The sequence below is a fragment of the Tursiops truncatus genome, chromosome 8 (assembly GCF_011762595.2).
Source record: "Tursiops truncatus isolate mTurTru1 chromosome 8, mTurTru1.mat.Y, whole genome shotgun sequence".
Lineage (NCBI taxonomy): Eukaryota > Metazoa > Chordata > Mammalia > Artiodactyla > Delphinidae > Tursiops > Tursiops truncatus.
The window spans coordinates 99,923,671-99,946,921 of record NC_047041.1 but is presented as its reverse complement, the minus strand read 5'-3'; the positions used below and the strand labels follow the sequence as shown (position 1 = coordinate 99,946,921).

Here is a 23,251-nt window from a genome sequence, read left to right as displayed (position 1 = left end):
TTTTTGAAGGGTTCTTCACCCTTCACATTGTGTCTTTATTCTTTTTAGGTTTCTGGGGGAGACAAACCTTATTTGTCTCCAGACATTCTAGAGGAGAAGCACTGTGAATTCAAAGAACTTGCTCTGGACCATTTTAAGAAGACAAAAAAGATGGGTGGGAAGGATTTTAGCCTTCGTTACCAGCAGGAGCTGGAGGAGGAGATCAAGGAACTGTATGAGAACTTCTGCAAGCACAATGGTAGCAAGAATGTCTTCAGCACCTTCCGAACCCCTGCAGTGCTCTTCACAGGCATTGTGGCTTTGTACATAGCTTCAGGCCTCACTGGCGTTATTGGTCTTGAGGTGGTGGCCCAGCTGTTCAACTGTATGGTTGGCCTGCTGTTAATAGCGCTTCTCACCTGGGGGTACATCCGGTACTCTGGTCAGTATCGTGAGCTGGGCGGTGCTATCGATTCTGGTGCAGCGTATGTATTAGAGCAGGTAAGTGGTGCCAGCTGAGCAGGCTGACGGTTGATAAAGGACAGATATTTGTGCTTTGATTGTAAAATGTCTCCGTTTGGAAGAGTTCAATAGTGAAAGAAGGCATGAGAAACTTACCCTGGCCATTTTTTTTTTTTTTCTAATAGGCCTTACGTTTTATTATCCTTCTTTAGGATATTAATGTTTATTTGTAATATTTTGTTTCCACGCTTAAAAACTGCTCTTTAGTGCAAAAAAATTTCCAACGTACATATGTTGTGTTCTTCATGGGAAACTTTTAACTGCGTGTTCATCAGACATAATTCCTGTGTGAGTCTCTCCCCCATCCAAGGTTAGTTTGCCTCACTGAAAGTCACAAGCTTTGAAAAATATGAACCTTAACAAACTGTTCTATTTTGAGACCTACTAAAGGATGGCGTGTCTTTCACTTAAATCATTCAGTAAGCCAGTGGCTTTTGACATTGACATGATCTCTAGGTTTATAGATCCTTGAGACTCAGCTTTCTCTTTCTGAGTAGCAGGAACATATCAGTTAAGTTAGAAGCTTGTGGTAAAGCCAGGAGAGCTGCCCACCCCATTCCAGTAAGGTAGCAAAGGCTCAGCTGATGGACTCTCTGGGGAGTTAGCAGCTGCCACAGGCTCCCCGACCCCTGCATTTTCATTCCCTTATTTTCTATAATAACATAGTAACAATGTAGACAGAGATTTTCAAAAGTTTGTCTCCAATGGCTTACTCTTTTGATGCTGTGCTGTATTTTATTAACTGACATGTTGAATAAATGGACTTTTGCAGGCCACTTCTCACATTGGTAATTCCACTCAGGCTGCTGTGAGGGATGCAGTTGTTGGGAGACCATCCTTGGATAAAAAAGTTCAGTAGCATCTTAACAAGAGGATCCAACAAGACCCCGGCCAGCCCCTTCTGATTTCTGGGCTTCTGCCACGGCCACAGGTGCAGGTGCCAAGGAACGCAGACCTGGGACCATCTGGAAAGAGCTGAAACACAGCACTAATAAACGAACAGACCTTTCCTGTGGTTTCAAATTCTTAAACACACTTCCATTTCTCTTGGAAACATTTCTTTTCCTTGCTGGTATAGATCCAAGCCTATGTCTGTCTTCTTATTACTCTCTGCTTTGTGCACTTTATGGGGAAAAAGCTAAAAGAAAAAATGGAAATGCGGTTTTGTCCTTTATGTGCCATTTAGTGCCTTTTAAGGTTGAATCCATGCTTTTGAGGACATAATAGGGAGGGGATTGAGGATAACCACATGAAAGATGCTGTTTTGGTGAATTATCAGTTCTTTTGTACCTTAGTCTTTTGAAAAGGATTTTTTTTTTAAAGTTTACAAAACTTGCAAAAGCTTCAGAACTAAAGACTGACTAAAAATGATGCCATTACACTTTTAAAGTCTTATAATATTAGAGAATTGTTTTTGCCACATAGTATGGAAAAATTATATCGTATTTAACTCTACCGTACACTGAAATGTAAGGTCTGTTTCCTGACAGGCTGGCAGTTTTGTTAGAACATACTCTTTTTTTTTTTTTTTTTTTTTTGCCTTCCTTCATTCCTATAGCTTCTTTCTAGAAAAGAGACAAATATGGCTTGAGAAACCAGAGCAGCTTGTAATAAAAGGAATGAGCTTTCATACTTTAAGAAGAAAGCTTGAGTTTAAATGAACCATGTGACCTCTGATAAGTCATTTGAACTTGTGCCTTGGTCAGATTCACTGATTGTAGGTTTATATACATATATGTATTATACATAACTCACACACAATTGTCATTTGAGAGTTTTTGTTTTTTAGAGTTCTGTATGAAAACAGAACTTTATCAAGGATTAGAGGAAAGACATTTACCAAACATAACTGCCTTTAACTGGCATCCTGTTTCATGTGGTTTAGCAGTAAATCAGGTCTTTATCCACAATGTTTATTTGCATTCTCCTATTCACTGTCTAATGTTTTTAATAATGGAGCTAAAACTGTCAGTTTTATTGAATCATCCTTTTAACTTTATACATGACTAGTCTGGTAGCTTTAAAATAGCTTTGGCTTAGTAAGGACCAAAGTCCCACCCAAATATGGACATATAATATCTAGAAGTATCTAAGAATTCTTCATTTACCTTGATCATGTGATAAAAAACTTTATCAGTTGCCTTTTCCTTTGGTTTTATAATGGTGAATTGTTGTGGATTTTAAAACTTCATAAAACTTGCCTGCAGGTATTTATATAAACATTCAGGTATGTGAGCCTTAATTCTTAAGATAATTTAACTTTTGCTGTGGGAGGTAGGGAGGTTTAGGCAAATTCTAAGGGTAAATTCTTTATACGTGAAGTATGAATGGAAGGCAGAAAAAGTCTCTTCTAGCATGTAATCTCTGTCCAAGAATATTTCTCTTGACTGTTTTAACACTTTACCACTCAAGTATTTTTACAAGTTCTGAATTAATTCCAAGTGTTTTATGTGTTTTTTCATATTTACATACCATCTTGCCCTGAAGCTCTTGCTGTTTTATTCAGCTGTGGTTAAATTCTAGAAGAATTCCAGCTTGTCCTAAAAGCTGTTCACTTGCATATCAGTGATACTTAGCTTTATTATCAATAAATTAAAAACTTAGTTTTGAAATTTTGGTGCATTTTCAGGTGGCCTCTCATCTTCCTGAAGGTTGATACTTATTTGCTAAAGGCCTTACAGATGTTGAGATACTTAGCTTTTAATGCATTTGTATAAGCACATTTATAGATTTCAGAAAAATTGTCTAGAATTATCCTACTTTTAATGGTGAGAAAGGATGCTGTGTTTAAATTTTATTTTAATACTAAAATATTAGATTTTTTAAAATAAAAAATATATGATGTATGATTTAATGAAATCTTAGAATTTAGTTACTGTTTAAATCCACCATTTCTGTTTTGATCTTAAAGGAATAACTTTGTTTAATTACCCTGGGGAACCCTTATTTTTTTGTCTTTATCAGTTAACTTATTCTTCCTCTGGAAATTGTTTATAATATTTTCTCAGTGAGGATTTTTATGGTTTCCTTTGGCCTCTTTTTTTTTTTTAACAGAAAATTGATGATTTTATGTCAGCTTTTCCAATAAAAGGTACATTCTCATTGCTGGCTATAAATTGTCTTGGGGCGGTTTATAACCAGGTTGAAAAGAATGTCTTTTACCCCTTACCTTCCCTCAGCCGTTAGTTTGTGGGTCAGGGACATTACTTAGGACTAAGTTTTTGCTTGGTGTTTGTTGCTCTGCCACTCCTGCCTTTCCATGCAAGCATTTTTAATTTGCACATTCCTAACAGTATATGGGGCACATTCCTATTAACATATAAAAGGTTTTCAGAATTTTCTATGAAAATACTTCATTTTAGGAGAGGTTAAATATTGTTAAGTTTTTTGTTTTCTTAATACTTCCAGTTAGCTTCTAAGTAAAAATAATAGAATCAAAATTTTGATTGTTTCACTGAGGTGTGTAGACAAAATGAGGGAAAACTCTCATGTATGGTGATAAAACATCCGTAAAGTCATAGCCTTATTTTGGCGGTGTACCAAGAGATCTGTTTTCCCGCAGAGGTTTATATAGTAACAGCTACTTCATACTTGGTAGAGTTGCCTGTGAGTATTGTTTTTGTTTTACCTGGTTTTTCTTTTTTTTTTCTCCTTCATGAAGTAAAATGCTTTATGCGAACAAACAGACAAACTGCCTTGTACTGGCAGTGCGTTTCTTTAACAGGTCATACCCAGCGTTCCACCTGGCTTATGAAAATGGTGTCTTGGATAGGGTGAGTTTGGATGAGTGTGTATGTATGTTTGAGTTACAGAGAAATTAAGTAGTTGATTTAAGTCCAGGCAAAAGCGATTAAAAAAGTTTTATTTTTCCCTAGAGTATTTTTTTTAAAGTAATGTAAACTTACATGGACATCTGCATAGAGCTATTGAAATGTAATTTAGGATTATTTAGGATGGCTGCCATCTAAGGTCGCAAACATGGGCTGCATCATTCTGGCTTACCTTTAGATCCAACAAAATTTTAGTCAAGAATAAGGGCATGATGAAGACAAGCTTCAGTTCCTAAAACACAAACTGTTTGTGTAGGTGGTGTTTTAAAATGACATTCAAAAGCCCATTTGTAAGAGACCATTTTGCATTTGAATCGTTTTCCTTCTGTTAAGTCCTGTTGTACCTATGTTTTGGATAGTGGTTCTCCTCTACCTTGAAGTGCATAAAACTTACCCCTGGGAGGCATATTTAAAGAAATTCAAATTCCCAGCTTTATACCCAGGGATTGCCTCAGTGTGTCTGGGTCTGGGTTGTGGCCCTGGAATCACCACTTTTAAAAACAGCATCACAGGTGGTTCAGAGACCACAGCGAGAGAGACTGCTTGGAGGGATGGGAAGGTGCAATTCAGTATTGTCTGGAGGCAAGTGGATGGCTTTTGCCTGAGGTTCAGAATAGGTGGTCTACTGCCAGATACAATCACTGAGAGTTTACAGTGTTCAGAGTAATAAGGATGCCTTTAGTCTAGAGGATTATCTAAACTCTGTGAAAATGTTTTTCTAAATTAGGAAGTCCTAGTGCCTTCTCTGAGAGATGAATGTACAAGTATCCTATTTACTACCGGGTGTAATTAGGATTTTTAAAAAAAAAACTATTTTGAAAGTTGTTTTTCTTTTAAAAAAACAAAGTTCAGCACTGTGACTTTGAACCTCTAAATCTTTTATGCACAGAAAACCTTAAGCCTAAGTAAAAATGAACAAAAAGGAAGGAGAAGATCATAACTGTGAAAATTAGCCACAAAATAGCCCTTACCAGGGACTTTCAAGATAGATGTAAGGGCAGAAAGATTTTAGAAGAAATTTTTCTTCCTGGGAAAGGCATTTCAGGTGCCAGAACTAAGATTTAAATGTAGTGTTTTATGACCAAGGGAAGGCGGCATTTGATTCCCGAAGTTTCCAATTTTGATGAATAAATGCTATCATGGACTTAAGCCTTAAAGGAGTTAATATTAATTTTGAGCATATATAGAATTTCCTTTCTGATTTCTTTTTCTTCAAAAAAAAATGTTCAAAGCACTTTCTTTCTCCTAGACCCTTTTTGAATGGCTTTAAAATTTAATATACTTATTAAAAAGTGCAATGGATTAGATTATGCTATTAGTATATTAAAAGCTTGTTTCTGTTTCTTAGTTTTAAGGTCATTTAATGGAATAAAGATCACAGCACCATGTTACTTGTGTTTCTTCTTTCTCTGTTCTTTCACATGGGAGGATCTGTGAAGTACATTTGGGCTTGGCAAAGCTAATAGGATCTCTAAGGGGATGAAAACTTGGGTCAAAGGCGCAGTGGTCATGCGGTTTGAGTGAGTCAGCTTTCTCTGTCCTGCAAAACAATACTGAACTAGTATCTTACTAGCATAATGCTGGAGCAGGCTGTGCTGTGGGAGGTATTGGGTAAAATGGAGCTAACTGGTTAATGGTTCCTTGTTGGGAGTGGGGTGAGGTAAAGAAAGCTCTATTGAAAGCTTTCCCTTTCACTGACGACCTTGGAGGCAGTGGGGAAGTTGGTTTGAACTTCTCAAATATTGACTAATCACTTTACATACCCAATTTAGCCCTACAATAAAAAGATTTATTTCCTAGTTTGAAACATACACTGGGTGGGGTCAGTAGCCTCCATCCCTCCATCCATCCATCCATCCCTGATCGTACCAGGCTGGGTGTTGCACTGAGTTCATCGCAGTTTAGTAGGGAAGGGGCAAACTCACAAGTAGATGAGATACGAAGAGTATGGGGAGTGATGATTCCTCCATCAGCGTAGGCTGGCTGGAAGGAAGGACCAGGGTGGGAAAAGTGGTCGTGGTGGGGGAGACGTCAAGCAAACTGCGGCTTGTCTTTGGTGCATTGGCCTTGTTGCCTTTGATGACCGTAAACAGTTTGCCAAAGATAAGTCCAACTCTAACTAGCTTAATAACTAAAAAAATAGAATTGTAACTATGAAAAAGTTTCTTATAATTGGCTGTCTAGAAGTTAAGCTAGCATGAGGCCCTGGAAGAACTCAAATGTCAACAGGACTGTTATCTCCTGTATGCAGTGGCTGCATTATTTGCTCTTGCAGGTAGATCTCCATGCTGCCGGGGAGGGCAGGAACACATGGCTCCAGGCTTATTCATCTCTTTTAAGTCCCCAGAGGAAAGAGGCTTTTTGACCCACTGCCTATTCAAAAATGTGTATTTATGTGTGTGTGTATATATATATATATTATATATATATATATATATACACACACACACACACACCTCCATCCTAGAGAAAGATTCTGACTGGTCTCTGGCTTGGGTCATATGCTCCTTCCAGGGCCACTGCCTAACCTGAGGGCTGGGGCATGATAACCAGCCATATGTAGGTCACATGTGTCCCTACTCGGGGTGATGGGGGTACTGTGATTGGCGGCTCCACCAGAACTACATGGAGTCACCAGATGAGAGACTGCTGGACAAAAACGAATGTCCACTGCAGTTTTCAGTTCCCCAGACTGGCCATTTCACAAGCTAGTGGAACGAGAGCCTGCAACGTCTCGGGAATGTGCTTTTAAGGGGAAATAGACGTGGTGATGCGCATTCATGCAGTGGAAGCTCCTCAGGGCCTCTCGAGGGGTTTATTCTCACCTCTTCAGTAGGGTTTGAGGGGTTGCAGAGATAGGCAATTCACAAGGAAGTTATACTTCACTTTCCTTTCACAAAAGCCTGATTTTTCCAGCCAGGACGAACTGTCAAAATTGGTATATTCACAAAGCCTGCCCAGAGTGGCCTGGATACACGTAAAAAGCCTGCATTCGCTTGGCCGACGGAGCACCTTTCCCCTGAGGGGTGCTCCAGGTTTGAGCTGCTGTTCAGCGTCAGAGCCCTCATGTTATCGTGAAATGCTCCCGCTGTGGATTCTGCTCCCTTAGATGCGGTTTGCTGCCCACTCTTCCTACCCCCTCCCTTTCCTCTTGGCCTGGCCTTGATACTCGTCCCCGCCCCCCACCTGCTCAGAATCCCACAGGGTCTCTTAGGCCTGCTCGGCATTTAGCCTTGTGCCGTTTCCTCCCACTTCCTCAGTTACTTCTTCCTCAGAGGCAGCACGACAATGGATCTCATGGAGGAGGAGAACCATCAGAAGGCAGAGAATGGAGAGATTGCAAATAATTAAAAAGTAATATTTTCCACCTGTCACAAGAAGAGGAACGGGGCTACACAGCTGGTTGCAGAAAAGACTGGAGGCTTCGTAGGCAGATAGCAGTTTGATCCTGGCTGTTTTGATCTTGGCTCTCCACCCAAATCGTTGTTTTGGACTTGGAATGGGGCTTAAGGGCAGACTATCTTGCTGGGGATGGTGGTGGCATCACATGGTATCTTCTCTTGGGGGTTTTCTTACACAGCTCCACTTTTGAGAGCTGTGTGAAAGGTCAAAATCACTTCCTTGACATCCCCGCCCCTCAGTGTTCTTTTTATTTTGTTTTTCCTGGCAGAGCAACAGGAAAAAAAAAAAAAGGGGGGGGGGAGGGAGGAAGGAAGGAAGGAAGAATAAGAAAGTAAAGGAAGTGACATCTGGGCAATACTGAAAGCAGAGAGTAAGAAGAGGCAGAATCTGTGGTTTCCTCAAAGCTGAACCTTTCCATCCTGGGTTTGACTGCCTTACAGGTAGTCTCTTGCTCCATACACATAATAGCTTGTTGCGTGAGTAGTAATACACATAAAGCTCTGGTGTTTATTTTCAGCGCCTCTTGCCGGGAAGCTGGTGAGGAACGTGATGTTGATGAGCACGTTCCTTCTTGCTGTTAACAACAGCCAACGGGTCCCGAGTAAGAACTTGCCCCGTGCCAGACATAAGCCTCATTTCATCTGCTGCTTTCCCTTTGGGGAATGTATTTTTTTATATTATCTTTTTTTTTTTTATAAATTTACTTATTCATTTATTTACTTTTGGCTGTGTTGGGTCTTCGTTTCTGTGCGAGGGCTTTCTCTAGTTGTGGCGAGCGGGGGCCACTCTTCATCGCGGTGCGCGGGCCTCTCACTGTCGCGGCCTCTCTTGCTGCGGAGCACAGGCTCCAGACGCACAGAGCTCAGTATTTGTGGCTCACGGGCCCAGTTGCTCCGTGGCACGTGGGATCTTCCCAGACCAGGGCTCGAACCCGTGTCCCCTGCATTGGCAGGCAGACTCTCAACCACTGCGCCACCAGGGAAACCCTATATTATCTTATATATTGTACAATATCATCACCCCTCCACTGGCAGATGAACAAACAGGCTGAGAGAGGGAAGGGTGCCCTGGACCCTGTAGGTAGCCAGGGACAGGATTTGGCCCACGCGTCCTGATTCCAAGCTCAGTGCCGGCGGGACGGAGCAGGAAAATAGAGATGAAGAGGAGCTGCTTCTACCCTTTAGGAGTCACAGACCACTGCACAGGAAGGGCCTGTCTTTGGTCACTCGTTCACTCATTGATTCATTGATCCATTCATTCATTCATGGAATACCTGCTGTGTACCAGGTGGGTGCCAGGTTTTGGGGATATCTAATGGCTTAAGACCCAATAGTTAAAAGTACTTTCTCTCTGGTATGCCCTTGCCTTTAAATGGCTTTAAAGCTTAATATACAGTAGTCCCCCCTTTTCCTAGGGGCATACGTTCCAAGGCCCCCAGCAGATGTCTGAAACCGTAGGAAGTACGCAACCGTTAAGATAGTACCCGCTTATCCACAGTGTTGTCTCCTTGTTTGTTACCCAGCGGACTGCAGAAAAAGAAACCGCGGATAACGGGGGCCTATTGTAGTTTTAAACTACAGTATAAGCCCACTGGCGTGGAGGAAATGAGCAGATTGATGACACTCCAGTGTGATGTGTATACAAGATCTTAAGTTGAGCGGGCCGCAGCGCGTGCGTAGCCGAGGTGAGGAGGCGGCGGCCCTGCGCTGGGTTCTGGAGGCGCCTCCGCGCAGGGGAGGGTGTGCTGAGAGGCTTCGGGGTGAGCGGGGAGCGTCCTGGTATGTCTGGTATGTCTGCCCCAGAGGCTGGAGCAGGCTGTCACTGTCGCCGGGGCAGGGAGCTCTGCGAGGCTCTAATTAGTCAGTCTCACGGGGAGGGGCCAGTTGACCTCACGCTGGCCTGGACTCTGCGGCCATTTAGCCGGTTCCCTTTTCAGTGGAGGCCGCGCTGCATTCCAAGTCCTCGAGGTGGGGGGAGCGGTACTTCCCGGAACTTGAGGAAGGGTGAGACGCTTGCGGGGGCTCTCAGGTGTTACAGGCTGTGGTGGGGGATGGAGAGCTTGGGTGAGGCGGGAGTAAACAAGTTAGGGAGCCGCTGAGGGCAGCGGCCGGGGACGGAGGGCCCGGCGCGAGGGCGGCCCCGCTGACTGTCTGGGGGCGCAGCGCGCCCTGGTAGGTGACACGGCTCGCGCTCCCCCCCGCTGCGTCGCCCGGCTCTCCGGTATCAGGTGTACCTCCCTGGCCCCTGCAAGGGATTCATCCGTTCACGGCCAAGTGCAGGGGCAGGGAGGGGGCCGGGGAGGAATTCGCAGGGAGTGAGCCCGTTGTTCTCGGAGGGGTTAGAGACCAACCGGGCACGGTCTCCCCCGCCAGAAGCCACAGTCCCCTGGGGTCTTGGGGACTCTGTTTCCTGCTACTGACAATGAATCCCTGCTCTCCCGCTGCCTCAGGCGTTTACTCAGCTGATAAAGCCAACTCCAGCGTGAAATTGAGGGCCTCCATTACCGAAGGAGATGCGCGCGCCCGTGGTAAGTTGAGGGGGGGCGAGTGGGCTGGGAGTGGGGGCCGTGTTTCGGTGGGTCTGAGTCATCACTTACGAGAGAGAGGGTCCTTGAGGATGTGGCCTCCACATGTGGTTGCCCCACTGGCGGGTGGGCATCAGGTGTGAGATGCGCGTCGGTGGGTATCCGTTGGAGTTGTCTCAGTGTGAGTAACTGTGTGGGCGGGTTGGGAGGCCGCCCTGCCTGAAACAGGCCCCCGGGAGCGGGGAGGCAGCAAGGAGAGATTTGCCCCGCCAAGGTCCTGTGCTGCCTTCCCGAGTCAGACCAGAACACCTGGGTGGGCTCCTGGGGCTGAGTGTCTGGGGCTGCACCTGCTGCCCCCCGAGCCTGGGTCTGACAACAGGTGATTCTTCCGGCCTCAGCTGATGCACCTCATGACCAGCCCTGCCAGCAAGTTCCCAACTCTCACTTTTCCTATGGTTCAGAAATCATAAAGGTGCTTAGCAAATGCTTCCTTTCAGCCTAGCTGGACCTGCTCCAGAGAGGTTCTGAGCCCGGCTTTTGAGGTAGACTCGCCCCGGGACCGTGTTCCTGCTGAGCACCTAGCTGTGGCACTTTGACCAAGTTTCAAATCAACTCTCTTCCCCAGAGTGAGGATTATACGACTTAATACTTATGAAGTGCTCAGAACAGTGCTTCACACACGTATTATGTGCTCAACTGTAATTCATTGTTATTATGATTATGATTTAATCCATGTAAAGGGCTTAGCACAGTGCCTGGTGTTAGGGTGTACCTGGAATATTTGATGTCTGGAGTGGTCATTTGAAAACATCCTCTCCGTTAACTAGCAACATTATTTTCAGTAATAATCATGAAATGAATAGTAATAATGGCCAGAAAAGAAACACAGTCAAGTTTCTTCTGTTGAGCTTTGTATATGAAATCATGCCAGTGAAAATATAAAAACTGAAAAATAAAGTAGGTGTTATAGAGAAAAATAGAAGTAATGGGTTAATAGCTTTTAATTGCATTAGTGTATTTTTGAAGAAAACGTATTCTTACATATAGGTTGGTCACAGTAGTGAATAATAATGCCATTACAGTTTCTGTTTTAACTTTCGTTTCTGAAAAGTTGTCCTTGACTTTGACAAAATTGATCTTCTTTGTATATTCATGTTCAACACTCAGTAGAGCTAGATTTGTCCATTTATCTTTATTCACAGTTGAAGAACACTTTTTAAATTTATTTATTAAAAATTTTTTTATTGAAGTATAGTTGATTCACAATGTTGTGTTACTTTTTGCTGTACAGCAAAGTGAATCAATTATACATATACATATATCCACTGTTTAGATTCTTTTCCTATATAGGTCATTACAGAGTATTGAGTAGAGTTCCCTGTGCTACACAGTAGGTCCTTATTAGTTATCTATTTTATATATAGTAGTGTGTATATGTCGAGAAGACACTTTTTATTAATTTTAATTTCAAAAGCTTCTCTCATATGAAACAACAGGTATACAAATTGGAAAAACCTTAAACATTAGGATAAGTTTGTCAGAAATTCATAAAAATTCCATTTCATAATAAATTGGAGAAATTGCAACGCTGCCTATGTCTTAAAAAAATTAATTCTAGTGGCTTCTATGTTTTATTTATTTTTGCTGATCTCTAGAGAGCTCTCTCTTTTTTTTTTGGCCACACCACATGGCTTATGGGATCTTAGTTCCCAAACCAGGGATTGGACTGGGTCCTCGGCAGTGCGAGTGTGGAGTCCCAATCCCTGGACCACCAGGGATTCCTGATTTTTTTAATTTATTTTATTGGAGTATAGTTGACTACAATGTGTGAATTTCTGCTGTACAGCACAGTGATTCAGTTATACACACATATACATTCTTTTTCATATTCTTTTCCATTATAGTTGATCACAGGATATTGAATATAGTTCCCTGTGCTATACAGTAGGACATTTGTTGTTTATCCATTCTAGTGGCTTTGTTTTTATTTTGATTTTTTATTATTATTTTTTAAAACATTTATTTATTTATTTGGCTATGCCGGGTCTTAGTTGCCACGTGTGGGATCTAGTTCCCTGACCAGGGGTCTAACCCGGGCCCCCTGCATTGGGAGCATGGAGTCTTAACCCTGGACCAGCAGGGAAGTCCTCATTCTAGTGGCTTTTAAATATATCCACATTTAAAACATTTTCACTGAAACATATTCACCAGAAAATTCATTGTAAGTTTTTATCTTATTTGGCAAAATTCTCCCCAGTTTTTCTTCTTTGGCAAAAATCAGAGAAAATGGCCGAATGATGGTAAACTTTGACATTTATTTAATCCATTGCTTTAGAATGAGAGTCTAGTTCTTGGTGAAGTTGATCCAGACTTTCAAACACTTCTCTTTCAAACACTTTTCTTCTGGCACTGGGAGAGCAGACTCTTGTCTTCTGTTTAAACACAGGAAAATGTAGGATCACAGGGGTTGGTGGCCCAAACTGTGCTGAAAGTGAACTTGAACCATTCCGAGCCATTCAGAACTTACTGTTGGAACAGACACATGTAGCTGAGTCTGTGTATGTTGGGGGTTGACTGTATAGCTGGGTGTTCTCTGATTAAACTTCCATGTAGAAGACTGAAAGAATAAGAAATGAAAGTGTGCTAATTTAAAGCTCACATATATATATATATTTTTTAAAATAAATTTATTTACTTATTTATTTATGGCTGCGTTGGGTCTTTGTTGCTGCGCGTGGCTTTCTCTAATTGCGTTGAGTGGGGGCTACTCTTTGCTGCGGTGCGCGGGCTTCTCATTGCGGTGGCTTCTCTTGTTGCAGAGCATGGGCTCTAGGTGTGCAGGCTTCAGTAGTTGTGGCACATGGGCTCAGTAGTTGTGGCATGCGGACTTCAGTAGTTGTGGCTCGGAGGCTCTAGAGCGCAGTCTCAGTAGTTGTGGCACACGGGCTTAGTTGCTCTGCGGTATGTAGGATCTTCCTGGACCAGGGCTTGAACCCGTGTCCCCTGCATCGGCAGGCGGATTCTTAACCACTGCGCCACCAGGGATGTCCCTATATTATTAACTCTCAACAGGAGGTGCATGAGTTAGAACTTAGACCAATATCACTGATATTGTTTAAAAGTGTTGGCACACGGTGATAGTAAACAGCAGACTGATTTTTGGTGTGTCTTATCATGGTTTTAAAATTCTCTATGGACAACTCTCCCCTATTTGTCTGCGCCCAGGGGATTCGGCTCTCACTCTCCCACTCTGGGTGTGCCACTGCCTGGCTCTTAGGGCTTGACAAATGTTAGTTGTTGTTAAAGCAGCTGCCTGGACCTCCCTGGGACCGAGAGGCTGTGTGTCTACCATATGGGCCCACGTTTCTCCAAGCCCTTTAGTCCAGCCCTGAGTCCTCCTGGTCAGGGCCAGCGCTGACCATTTCCCTCCCCTCTGTGTTCTAAATTTACTTAGAATTCGTGGGCCAGGAGCTTTGCCTTCCCTTCTCCACCCACCCTGCCCTTAAACCTGTGGCTTGTTGAGCAGCGGCTGCTGGGGACGTGAAGCTCCAAAGGGCATCTGAGGCTCCACATATGCAGAAATCGATGGGCCTGCTCTGGTCTCTGACTCTAGACTCGCTTATTGACTTCTTTATGACCCTCTAGGTTTGCCTGATGATCTGACAGATCTCTGCGGGGCTAGTTAAGGTGCAAAAGGGAGGGGGCGGGACCAGAGGCTGGGAGGGGCTTGAGGAGGAAGCAGTGTGTCCCTCTTGCCCACAGACCTCTGCTGAGAATGTTGTATGTGCCTGGCTGGTTGCTCAGTCCAGCTGGAGAGCTGGGCAGGGAAACTGATCATTCCTTCCCAGGGGCTCAGCCCAACAATTATAGTCATCGGATAAACGGGGCTGCGGCTGATAAACACTCTGCCCTGGAGTCTGGGGGAGGCACTGAGGAGGTGGAGACGTGAGGGATGAGTAGGAATTTGCCAGTGAACAGTCAGGGGCATTGCAGGACTAGAGCACAGTGATGTGGAGGCAAAGCTCACCATGGGGGTGCTGAGCAGATGTCAGTAGCTTCGTGTGAATTACTTCGTGTGAAGAACTGGGGCTTTGGATTCAGGAAGACCTTCAGGATTCAGTGTAATCCTGGCATTGCTTCTCAGGGAGTTCTCTTGGGCCAGTTACTTCCTACATCTGAGCTGTTTTCTGGTCAGTGAAATGGGCTGCTGTAAGGATTCCAGGTAACCTGTGAAAACCCCGAGGAGTGCATGGTGACAGCGGTGGTGGTTCCCACATGAGTTCAGGGGGAGTCCTGGTTCCCGTGGCGTGAGGTTCAACATGTAGAACAGGTCTGAGGCTTGGAGGTCAAGAGCCTGGGAGGGCGAATGAGTTTTGCCTCCTTTTTCCAGGATACACATGACCTTTGGGTTGCTGTGGCTGGACCTGGTACCCACTGGAGCTGCCACTGTCCCTCTCCCGGAGGCTGGCAAGGGAAGAGGTGATGTGTCAGCCTAACCCCTCCTCTACCTTCTCACTGGGCCCGAGGCTGGGGAGTCTGCCCCCCACCTCGAGTTCCCCGGACCCACCCAGCCTGGGGCACAGGGTCTCAACCCTCTAATAAGCGTTAAGGGGTTTTGCAGCTTTTCACCCCCATTATCTCACTTATTCCTCACACAGACTCTGCTGGATGGATCTTAATGGCACTGTTTTACCAGAGAACCTCAGAGAGGTTAAATGATTCTTGAAGGTCACACAGCAATAGAGCAGAGGGGCCTCACTTGCAGGTGGCCTGGGCCCTGCTTCTGACAACGCAGCCTCAGATAGACAGGATTGATGGTGGGCTCCTCAGGGGTTTCTTTTCTTTTTAAAGGCTTGGCATCAAAACTCCCAACTCTGTGCTGGAAAAGTCCCTTTTCAGCACCCTCCCTGGACTTCCGGTTTTTGAATTACATGCTTGTAGATGTTTTCCCCAGAGTATCAGAAATGAAGTGGGTGAGTTGAGGGATTTCCACATTCACCAGAGCGTGTGATTTGGGAACAAGGAGAACTTGCTCTCAGGCTGGGTTTCACATCCTCCATAGTGTCTCCAGCTACTCCTGGAGCTGCCTCTGACCTTCCCAAATCCAAAATAATAAAAGCACCCCCAAGAACAGTGGCAGCAAAAACTGCTGTTTACCTGTGTGCCAGGTAGTACTTGATGAGTGCTTTATAGGTACTCATTTATTTGATCCTCAGGACAACCTCATGAATCAGGTGCTGTAATTATCCTCGTCTTAGAGCTGAGGAAACTGAGGCTGGGAGAAGTTGGGTAACGTGCCCAAGGCTATCCAGCTAGTAAGTAGCAGAGCCAGAATTTGAACCCAGGCTGTCTGGCTTCAGAGCCCACGGCTGTAATCAGTATGCAGTTTCTGAAAACCAAATGCATCCTAATTTAAATGCAGAGCAGTAATGCTCATTAGCCTACTTTCTGTATTTTTTGTATGCCTGAAATATTTCATTAAAATAAAAAAATTGCAAACTTCTGATGAGGAGGCTGAATGGAGCTGAGTGTAGGCGGATTGGAATGCTTCCTTAGCGGCCTTGAATGAAAGAAAAACATTCTAGGGACTTCCCTCGTGGTCCAGTGGGTAGGACTCCACGCTCCCAGTGCAGGGGTTGGGGTTTGATCCCTGGTCAGGGAACCAGATCCCACATGCATGCCACAACTAAGAGTCCACATGCTGAAACTAAGGAGTCTGCATTGCCACAACGAAGATCCCATGTGCCGCAACTAAGTCCCGGCACAGCCAAAATAAATACATAAATAAATATTTAAAAAAATAAATAAGTAAAATTAACTAAAAATATAGGTACCCCATTCAAAGTAAAATTAATGAAAAATAAAGAAAAACATTCTTTTTGTTTTGTTTCAACCCTTGGGTTGAAAATTCTTCTGGAAGTGCCCTTACTTTTCCATCTGGTCCTGTCCAGTGCCCACAGCGGAGGGTCTCACACTGGATCAGAGTTGCAGGAGTGAATGTGGATTAACATGCAGGGGCAGATGGTGAAATCTGCCAGAAGGCTGGCAGATTTTCCTTGTGGTGGGGATCAGGCTGTGGTTCAAGTTCCTGCTTTGCTACTTTCGGGCTGACCTAAGTGACCTCGTTCCCTTAGTGTCAGTTTCCCCACCTGCAAAGCGAGGTATGACTGCCCCTCTCTGCCTAACCCGTCTCTCCTGTGGTTCTCTGGGCTGCACAGTAGAATCACCTGGAAGCTTACAAAACTGCCAGGCCTGGGTTCCACCCCAGGGATCCTGCTTCTGACCCAACCGCAAGATCACCCCGAGGCGCCCGCACCGCTGTGCTTTTGCTCCTGTCTGCCCCGTCTCCATATTTCCCCTTTCCGGCCGCTTCCTCCCCACTGCCTCCTCTGCCTGCAGGAGAGTGTGAGGGTTAAGAGTGAAGGATTTCAAAGCACCGAGCTGATCTCCCTGTGCTATGCGGCTGCTTCCCGCTAGCTATCTACTTTACATTTGGTAGTGTATGTATGTCCATGCCACTCTCTCACTTCGTCCCAGCTTACCCTTCCCCCTCCCTGTGTCCTAAAGTCCATTCTCTACGTCTGGGTCTTTATTCCTGTCCTGCCCTTAGGTTCTTCAGAAACATTTTTTTTTTTAGATTCCATATATATGGGAAAAAAAAGAGTGAAGGATTTGGGGGAATTCCCTGGTGGTCCAGTGGTTAAGACTCTGCGCTTCCACTGCAGGGGGCACGAGTTGGATCCCAGGTGGGGGAACTTACATCCCACATGCCACGAGGTGTGGCCAAACAAAACAAAAACCAAAAGTGCAGGGTTTGGGTTATGAATTCTGTGTCTACCATGTACATGCTCCCTGTCATCTTTCAAGACTTCAGCAAAATCTCAGCTGCTCCCTTTTCTAGGAGGAGGTCCTCTCCTAGTCTCTCTTATACCCATTTCAGCCGGCTTTTGCCTCCAGCTCCCAATAGGAGCTGTTCTCCTAAAGATCGACAGTGACCCTCACCCCAGACCCCTCTTCTGACCTCCAGACTCATGCATGCAGCTGCCTCCCTGCCTCTCCAGGTGGCTACCTGGTGGCTATTTCAACCCAGCGTGCCCTCCGTGTCTGCAGCCTGCCCATTCAGCCTCCCCGAAACCTTGAAGTCACGTTTCACGCCTCTCTCCTTCACACCTTACCTCATTGCAACAGCAAATCCTGTTGGCTCTGCCTTCAAAGAAATCCAGAATGCATTACTTCTCATCCCCTGCTCCCTCCATCTTGTCTGAGCCATCAACTTCTCTCTCCATCCTCCATCCTCCCCTCTTCCACTCCCCACTCCACTCCAGCCACGCTGGCCTCCGGGCTGTTCCTCTAACATACTACTACCCGGGGCCTTTGCTCAGGCTGTCGCCTCGGCCTGGGTCTTCTCAACATCTGCAGGGCCCACTCTCTGCCTTCCCTGACCCCCTTTTACTATTGCAATCCCCTCCCCCTTCCCATCCCACTCCAGCCCCTTAACCCTGCCCTACCTTTTCTTTCTTTCTTTTTGTTTTTATTTGGTATCTCTTCTACTCTTCTGGATGATTTACTCATTTACTAAGGCTTTAAAGAAATTAAAAAAAATTCTGTCTCTCTCCTTGATGCTGAACAAAATACCTGATACCTGACTCCGTGAAGTCCAGTATCTCGGCCTTTGTTCACAGGCGTGGCCCAGGTGCCCGGCTCTGTGAACATCTGTAGAATGAATGAGCAAATGAAAGACTTCCTTGACCCTCTCAGGCAGAGGTGGGTATCCCCAATGTGAAGGGATTCTCAAGGAGTGTCGTTGACCAGTTACACCGTTTCCCTGGGGCGGGGGAGGGCGTTTGTTAAGGGCAGGGTGATTCTGCACGCATGCCAGCAACCTCCCCTCCTGTAATTTGTGCGGAGTAGGTGGACATATCTGTGATACGGCCACTTCAGTAGCCTAACAGTAGATGTAGGTGGTGGGGTATACAGATGTTTACTGAAAAATGCTTTCAATTTTGAACATTTGGAAATTCAAACTAATGTTTGAAAAATTTTCATAACAGTGTTGCGAAGCATGTTATAAACTTTCCTGTTCGTTGCAGAAAAGCTGGAAAATGCAGAAAAGTAGAAGGGAGCAACATAATCACAATGACCACGCTTAGCCCCGGCCCCTGGGGGAATCTCGGGTAGGATGCTGGTATGCATCCTTCTAGTTTTTTGTTGTGTGTATTTATTTTGTTACATAATAGTAATTGTACGGATCACCCCAGATTGAACACACTGATGTTTGTCAAGCCTTACGTCGTTTTCTGATTCTAAAACAAATATATATGTATTTACACATTTGGAAAACTAGAACAGAATTAAAAAGAAAATTAATACCCCAAGTTTCACCACCTAGTAATAAACACTGTTTATGTTTTGGTGTATTTCCACAGTTTTCAAAAAAACATGCGTTGGTTATCTTTTTTGAACAAAATTAAAAAAAAAATACCATTTCGTGTAAAGCTTTTTAAATTTTTACTTTAAAAAAATTGAGTTATCGTTGATTGTAAAGCTTTTTTACTTACCATTATATTATAGACATTTCTTGTCCTTAGGTATTCCTTTAAAATATATCTTTTAAACATAACTGTATATTAGTATATAATTATGGCAATATTTAATCTTTTTGTAGGATATTTAGGTATCTAATTTTTTGCCATTAGATGTGACTTTGTGACATCTTTGATAGGCATTTCAGATTATTTCCTTAAGATCTGGTCTATAAATAGAAATTGGGTCAAAGGATATGAATATTTTTAAGGTTAGTGATACAGATTGCCAAATTGACCTTCAGGAAAGTTGTATTTATTTATACTCCTAACAGCAGTGACTGAGGGTGCCTGCTTACCTGCATCTTTTCCTATATTTAGTATTAGTATTTTAATCTTCCCCAAAACCAGTTTTTAATTTAATTGGATTACTAGTGAGATAGAATGTGTTTTCTTGTATTAGTGGTAATATGTATTTCTCCTTTTAAAATTATTTATTATACCCTTTCTCCACTTTATTCTATTTTGGTGTTTACTTTTTTTTTTTTTGGTGGTACGCGGGCCTCTCACTGCTGTGGCCTCTCCCGTTGCGGAGCACAGGCTCCGGACGCACAGGCTCAGCGGCCATAGCTCACGGGCCCAGCTGCTCCGTGGCATGTGGGATCCTCCCGGACCGGGGCACGAACCCGTGTCCCCTGCATCATCAGGTGGACTCTCAACCACTGTGCCACCAGGGAAGCCCGGTGTTTACATTTTTTATTGATTCATAAAAACTCCTTATGTATTAAAGCTGTCATTTTCTTCCAGTTGGTCGTGGTAGTTTGTCTGTGGTGTGTTTTCAATGCACGGAATGTTCTGGTCTGGCTCTTTTGGTTATAAGTAACCAGCAGCCCACTTAAGCTAACTCAAGTGAAAAAAGTTTATTCTAAGGACACATGTGGAGCGGTAAGGGGATTCTCTTGAAAATCTAAGTATAGGAGCTGTGTTAAGGCTGGGCCTCCCAGGGGCTGGGAGGCAGTCCAGGATCACGGTGATTCCAGGCACTCAGCAGCTGGAGTTGGTGCATCTCTCCTCTGGTGCTCCGCCACTGGTGTGACTCAGCTAACCGTTCCTGATATGCCTGCTTCCTTCTCTCCCACTGTCAACAGGGGTCTTCTACTTGGTCAGAGTGGGTGTGAGAACTCCAACCCTTGGTTTGGCCTGTGGTTCACTGGGGTCTCCCTTGCCTCCTCTTTGTCATGACTTTTCAATTTTAGCCCCTCTGCCAAAAGCTATTTTCTTTTTCATTACTTGGTTCAGATTTTTGAGAGAGAGAGAGAGAGAAAATTTGGTTGGCCCAGGTCCACTTATGGAGGATCATTGGTTGGTGACCTGCTTGGGAACCGTGCCTTTTTCTAGTCCAGCTGATGGAGGCTAGGATGAAGTGGTCACATGGTATAAAACATGGCTGCCGGGCTTCCCTGGTGGCGCAGTGGTTGAGAGTCCGCCTGCCGATGCAGGGGACACGAGTTCGTGCCCTGGTCCGGGAAGATCCCACATGCCGCGGAGCGGCTGGGCCCGTGAGCCATGGCCGCTGAGCCTGCGCTCCGCAACGGGAGAGGCCACAACAGAGAGAGGCCCGCATACCGCAAAAAAAAAAAAAAAAAAATGGCTGCCTGGGCAGTCGGGATTGTGGGTGGTCATTTTCTCTTAAAAGGGAGTATGAGGGCTTCCCTGGTGGCGCAGTGGTTGAGAGTCCGCCTGCCGATGCAGGGGACACGGGTTCGTGCCCCGGTCCGGGAAGATTCCACATGCCACGGAGCGGCTGGGCCCGTGAGCCATGGCCGCTGGGCCTGTGTGTCCAGAGCCTGTGCTCCACAACGGGAGAGGCCACAGCAGTGAGAGACCCGAGTATCACCAAAAAAAAAAAAAAAAAAAAAGGGAGTATGAATGTAACAGGCAATGATAGAAACTTTTAATAAGAACTGTAACATTTTTCAATTGTAAAAACTCTCAATCTTTTACTTTATGCCTTGTTCTTTGGACTTTATCTTTAGAATTTCTTCCTCTGTTCTAAGATCTGAAACATATCCATCTGTATAATTTTAAATTTTATTTTATGCTTTTATGTGTTACATTTAAGTGTTAATGATTTTTAAGCACCATTAACATGGTAATATTTACAGGCTCCAGATGGGAGATGGTTTCAAGAGGTTTTGCTGACAGATAACATCCACCTTTTTCAATTAAAAAACTGCACGTTCATCAATAAGAAGGATGTTTTCCCATCTAAAACTCTTTTAATAAAAGTTTTTATTATAAAAATAAAAGTTTTTATTATAAAAAAGTTTTTATTATAAAAATTATAATGTTATATTATAAAAATAATAAAAGTTTTTATTATAAGAAAATAATATAGCAAAATATAAAAGTCTCTGAATCCCAACCCCCACTGGATATACTACACAACAGTTTGGTGTATTTTCCTCAGCTCATACATAGTGTATAATACATTTTGCATGTGAATGTATAACAATGTTTTTTAAACAAAAATGGGATAATGTTTTCCAACTTACTTGTTTTGATTATTTCTATGTCTGCTTACGTAAATCCAACTTGTTCTCTCTATTGGCTGTTTGTACATATAAATATAACATAATTAATTTAGTTGGTCCTTATTCATGGTTGTTTAGGTGGTTTTTCCAGTGTGAATTGCAGAGGCCAGATATTGTTCTCCATTTGCTTGCTTAGGAAAATGGCTGTGACACAGCTCTTTGTAAACTGTGCTTTTGTGGAGAGAATAAAGACTTTTTGTTCTGAAATCCTGTGGGCGCAGAGTCTCAGCTTTGCCACTGTCATTGGCTGTGTTGTGTGGGAGAGCCATGGTTACTGTGCTCTGGAGAGTTTCTGGCTTCCTGCTGGCTCTCCTTGTTCCTGGGGGAAGAACCACCTGACAACAGGGTACAGCTAGGTTTCTGGGACTGGGGATGAAGCTGAGTGAGAGAGGGATCACTGTTGATCCACACTGAAGGGCCAGAGAGTGAATATTTTACTATCTCTGGTCTCTGTTGCAACTACTCTACTGCTGTAGAGAGAAAGCAGCCTCGGCCACAAGGTAAATGATGGGGGTGGCTTTGTGCCAATAAAACTTTATAGATACTGAAGTTTGAATTTCATGTGTCACAAAATATTCTTCTTCTTTTGACTTTTCCCCCAACCACTGAAAAATGTAAAGATCATTCTTTGCCTGCATACAAAAATAAGCAGAGGCACAAATTTGGCCCAAGGACTTTGTTCTCATATTTCTAATTTTATAACATGCTTTCTTGAGTTCTTAATTTTGATTCAGCTCAGTTGGCTGTGTGTATCATTAAGCAGTTGTTTCTCCAATTAGAGTTTAGTGAAAGGGTGTGAATTATTTATGTCCCTGTTCATGGCACCCTGTCCTCACTGGTCCCTGCAAGACCCCTTGTCTTCTTTTTTTTTTTTTTTTTTATTAAGTTCCCTTTTATCATCCTTCCTCTCCCTCTCCATCTTCCCAATGGCTAGGTAGCATCCTAATATATTTAATATGTATTCTTTAGATTCTTCTGTTGTCGTTTTAAAAATTGTTTTTTTGGGTATGTTTCTGGTAAGACATGTATTATTGGTTTGTGTGTGGGTATCTTTAATACGTATAAGTGGTATTTTGCGGAGCTCAATCTCATTTTTTCACTCAGCACTGTATCTGAAAGATTATCCACATGGTCATGTGAACATCAAGTCCTTGCTTCTAACTAGTGCACAGGGCTCCGTGGGGGAGTCCAGCACCTTTCACTTCGTTTTTAAAAAGAAGTTTCCTTGAGTGATGTCATGTTTTAAGCTAGTGCGTATTTGGAAATATGTGCCTTTTGCCATTACAAGGGACAGGCAATATGACTGAGTATTAAAAAAAAAAATCACAGCTTTTTTGCTTTCAAATTGTGGATATCCATTTTTTTAAGTTAAAATTTTTTATTTATTTAAACAATTAGTGTTTTTAAAAGTTACGGTCTAATTTACCCTTTTAGCGTTCAGTTCGATGAGTTCTGATAAACATGGACAACTGAGTAACCATTCACCACCATCAAATAGAGAACAGTACAGAAAATTTAATTGCTCTGAAATTTCCTCATTCCCCTTTCTTGTCATCCCCTCTCCTGACTCCTAGCCCCTGACAATCACTGATTACTTTTCTGTCCTATGGTGATGCCTATTCTGGAATGACGTGTAATGGAATCACACAGTACTTAGATTATTGGTATGGCTTCTTTCACTTAGCATCAGTATTTAGTGTTATAAAGTCTGAGTTTCTTTGTAGATATTTTTGTCACTGTGTGTGTGTGTGTGTGTGTGTGTGTGTGTGTGTGTGTATGTGTGTATATATTTATTTATTTATTTATTTTTGCAAGCATGTTTCTCTGTATATCAATAGCTTTCATTGATATCTGTCTGGAACACAGTGAGCCCCTGAG

At 43.6% G+C, this 23,251-nt stretch overlaps 2 protein-coding genes across 8 annotated transcripts in view; both read left to right on the top strand.

Moving 5' to 3' along the window:
• Positions 1-5,722, top strand: part of ATL3 (atlastin GTPase 3) — a 50,984-nt gene extending 45,262 nt beyond the window's left edge. For all 4 annotated transcript variants that reach the window (XM_033860883.2, XM_033860884.2, XM_019932623.3 and 1 more), the window contains 2 exons: positions 49-480; positions 1,274-5,722. In XM_033860883.2, the coding sequence (XP_033716774.1) occupies positions 49-480; positions 1,274-1,360 (519 nt within the window). In that variant the 3' untranslated portion in view covers positions 1,361-5,722. The remainder of the gene's footprint in view (positions 1-48; positions 481-1,273) is intronic.
• A 3,628-nt stretch (positions 5,723-9,350) lies between these two features.
• LOC101319765 (phospholipase A and acyltransferase 3) overlaps positions 9,351-23,251 on the top strand; it is a 28,621-nt gene continuing 14,720 nt past the window's right edge. Inside the window, exons 1-2 of one of the 4 annotated variants that reach the window (XM_073809097.1) lie at positions 9,351-9,492; positions 10,183-10,260. In XM_073809097.1, the coding sequence (XP_073665198.1) occupies positions 9,366-9,492; positions 10,183-10,260 (205 nt within the window). In that variant the 5' untranslated portion in view covers positions 9,351-9,365. The other 3 variants (XM_019932619.3, XM_004318307.4, XM_073809098.1) reach the window with 3 other exon arrangements.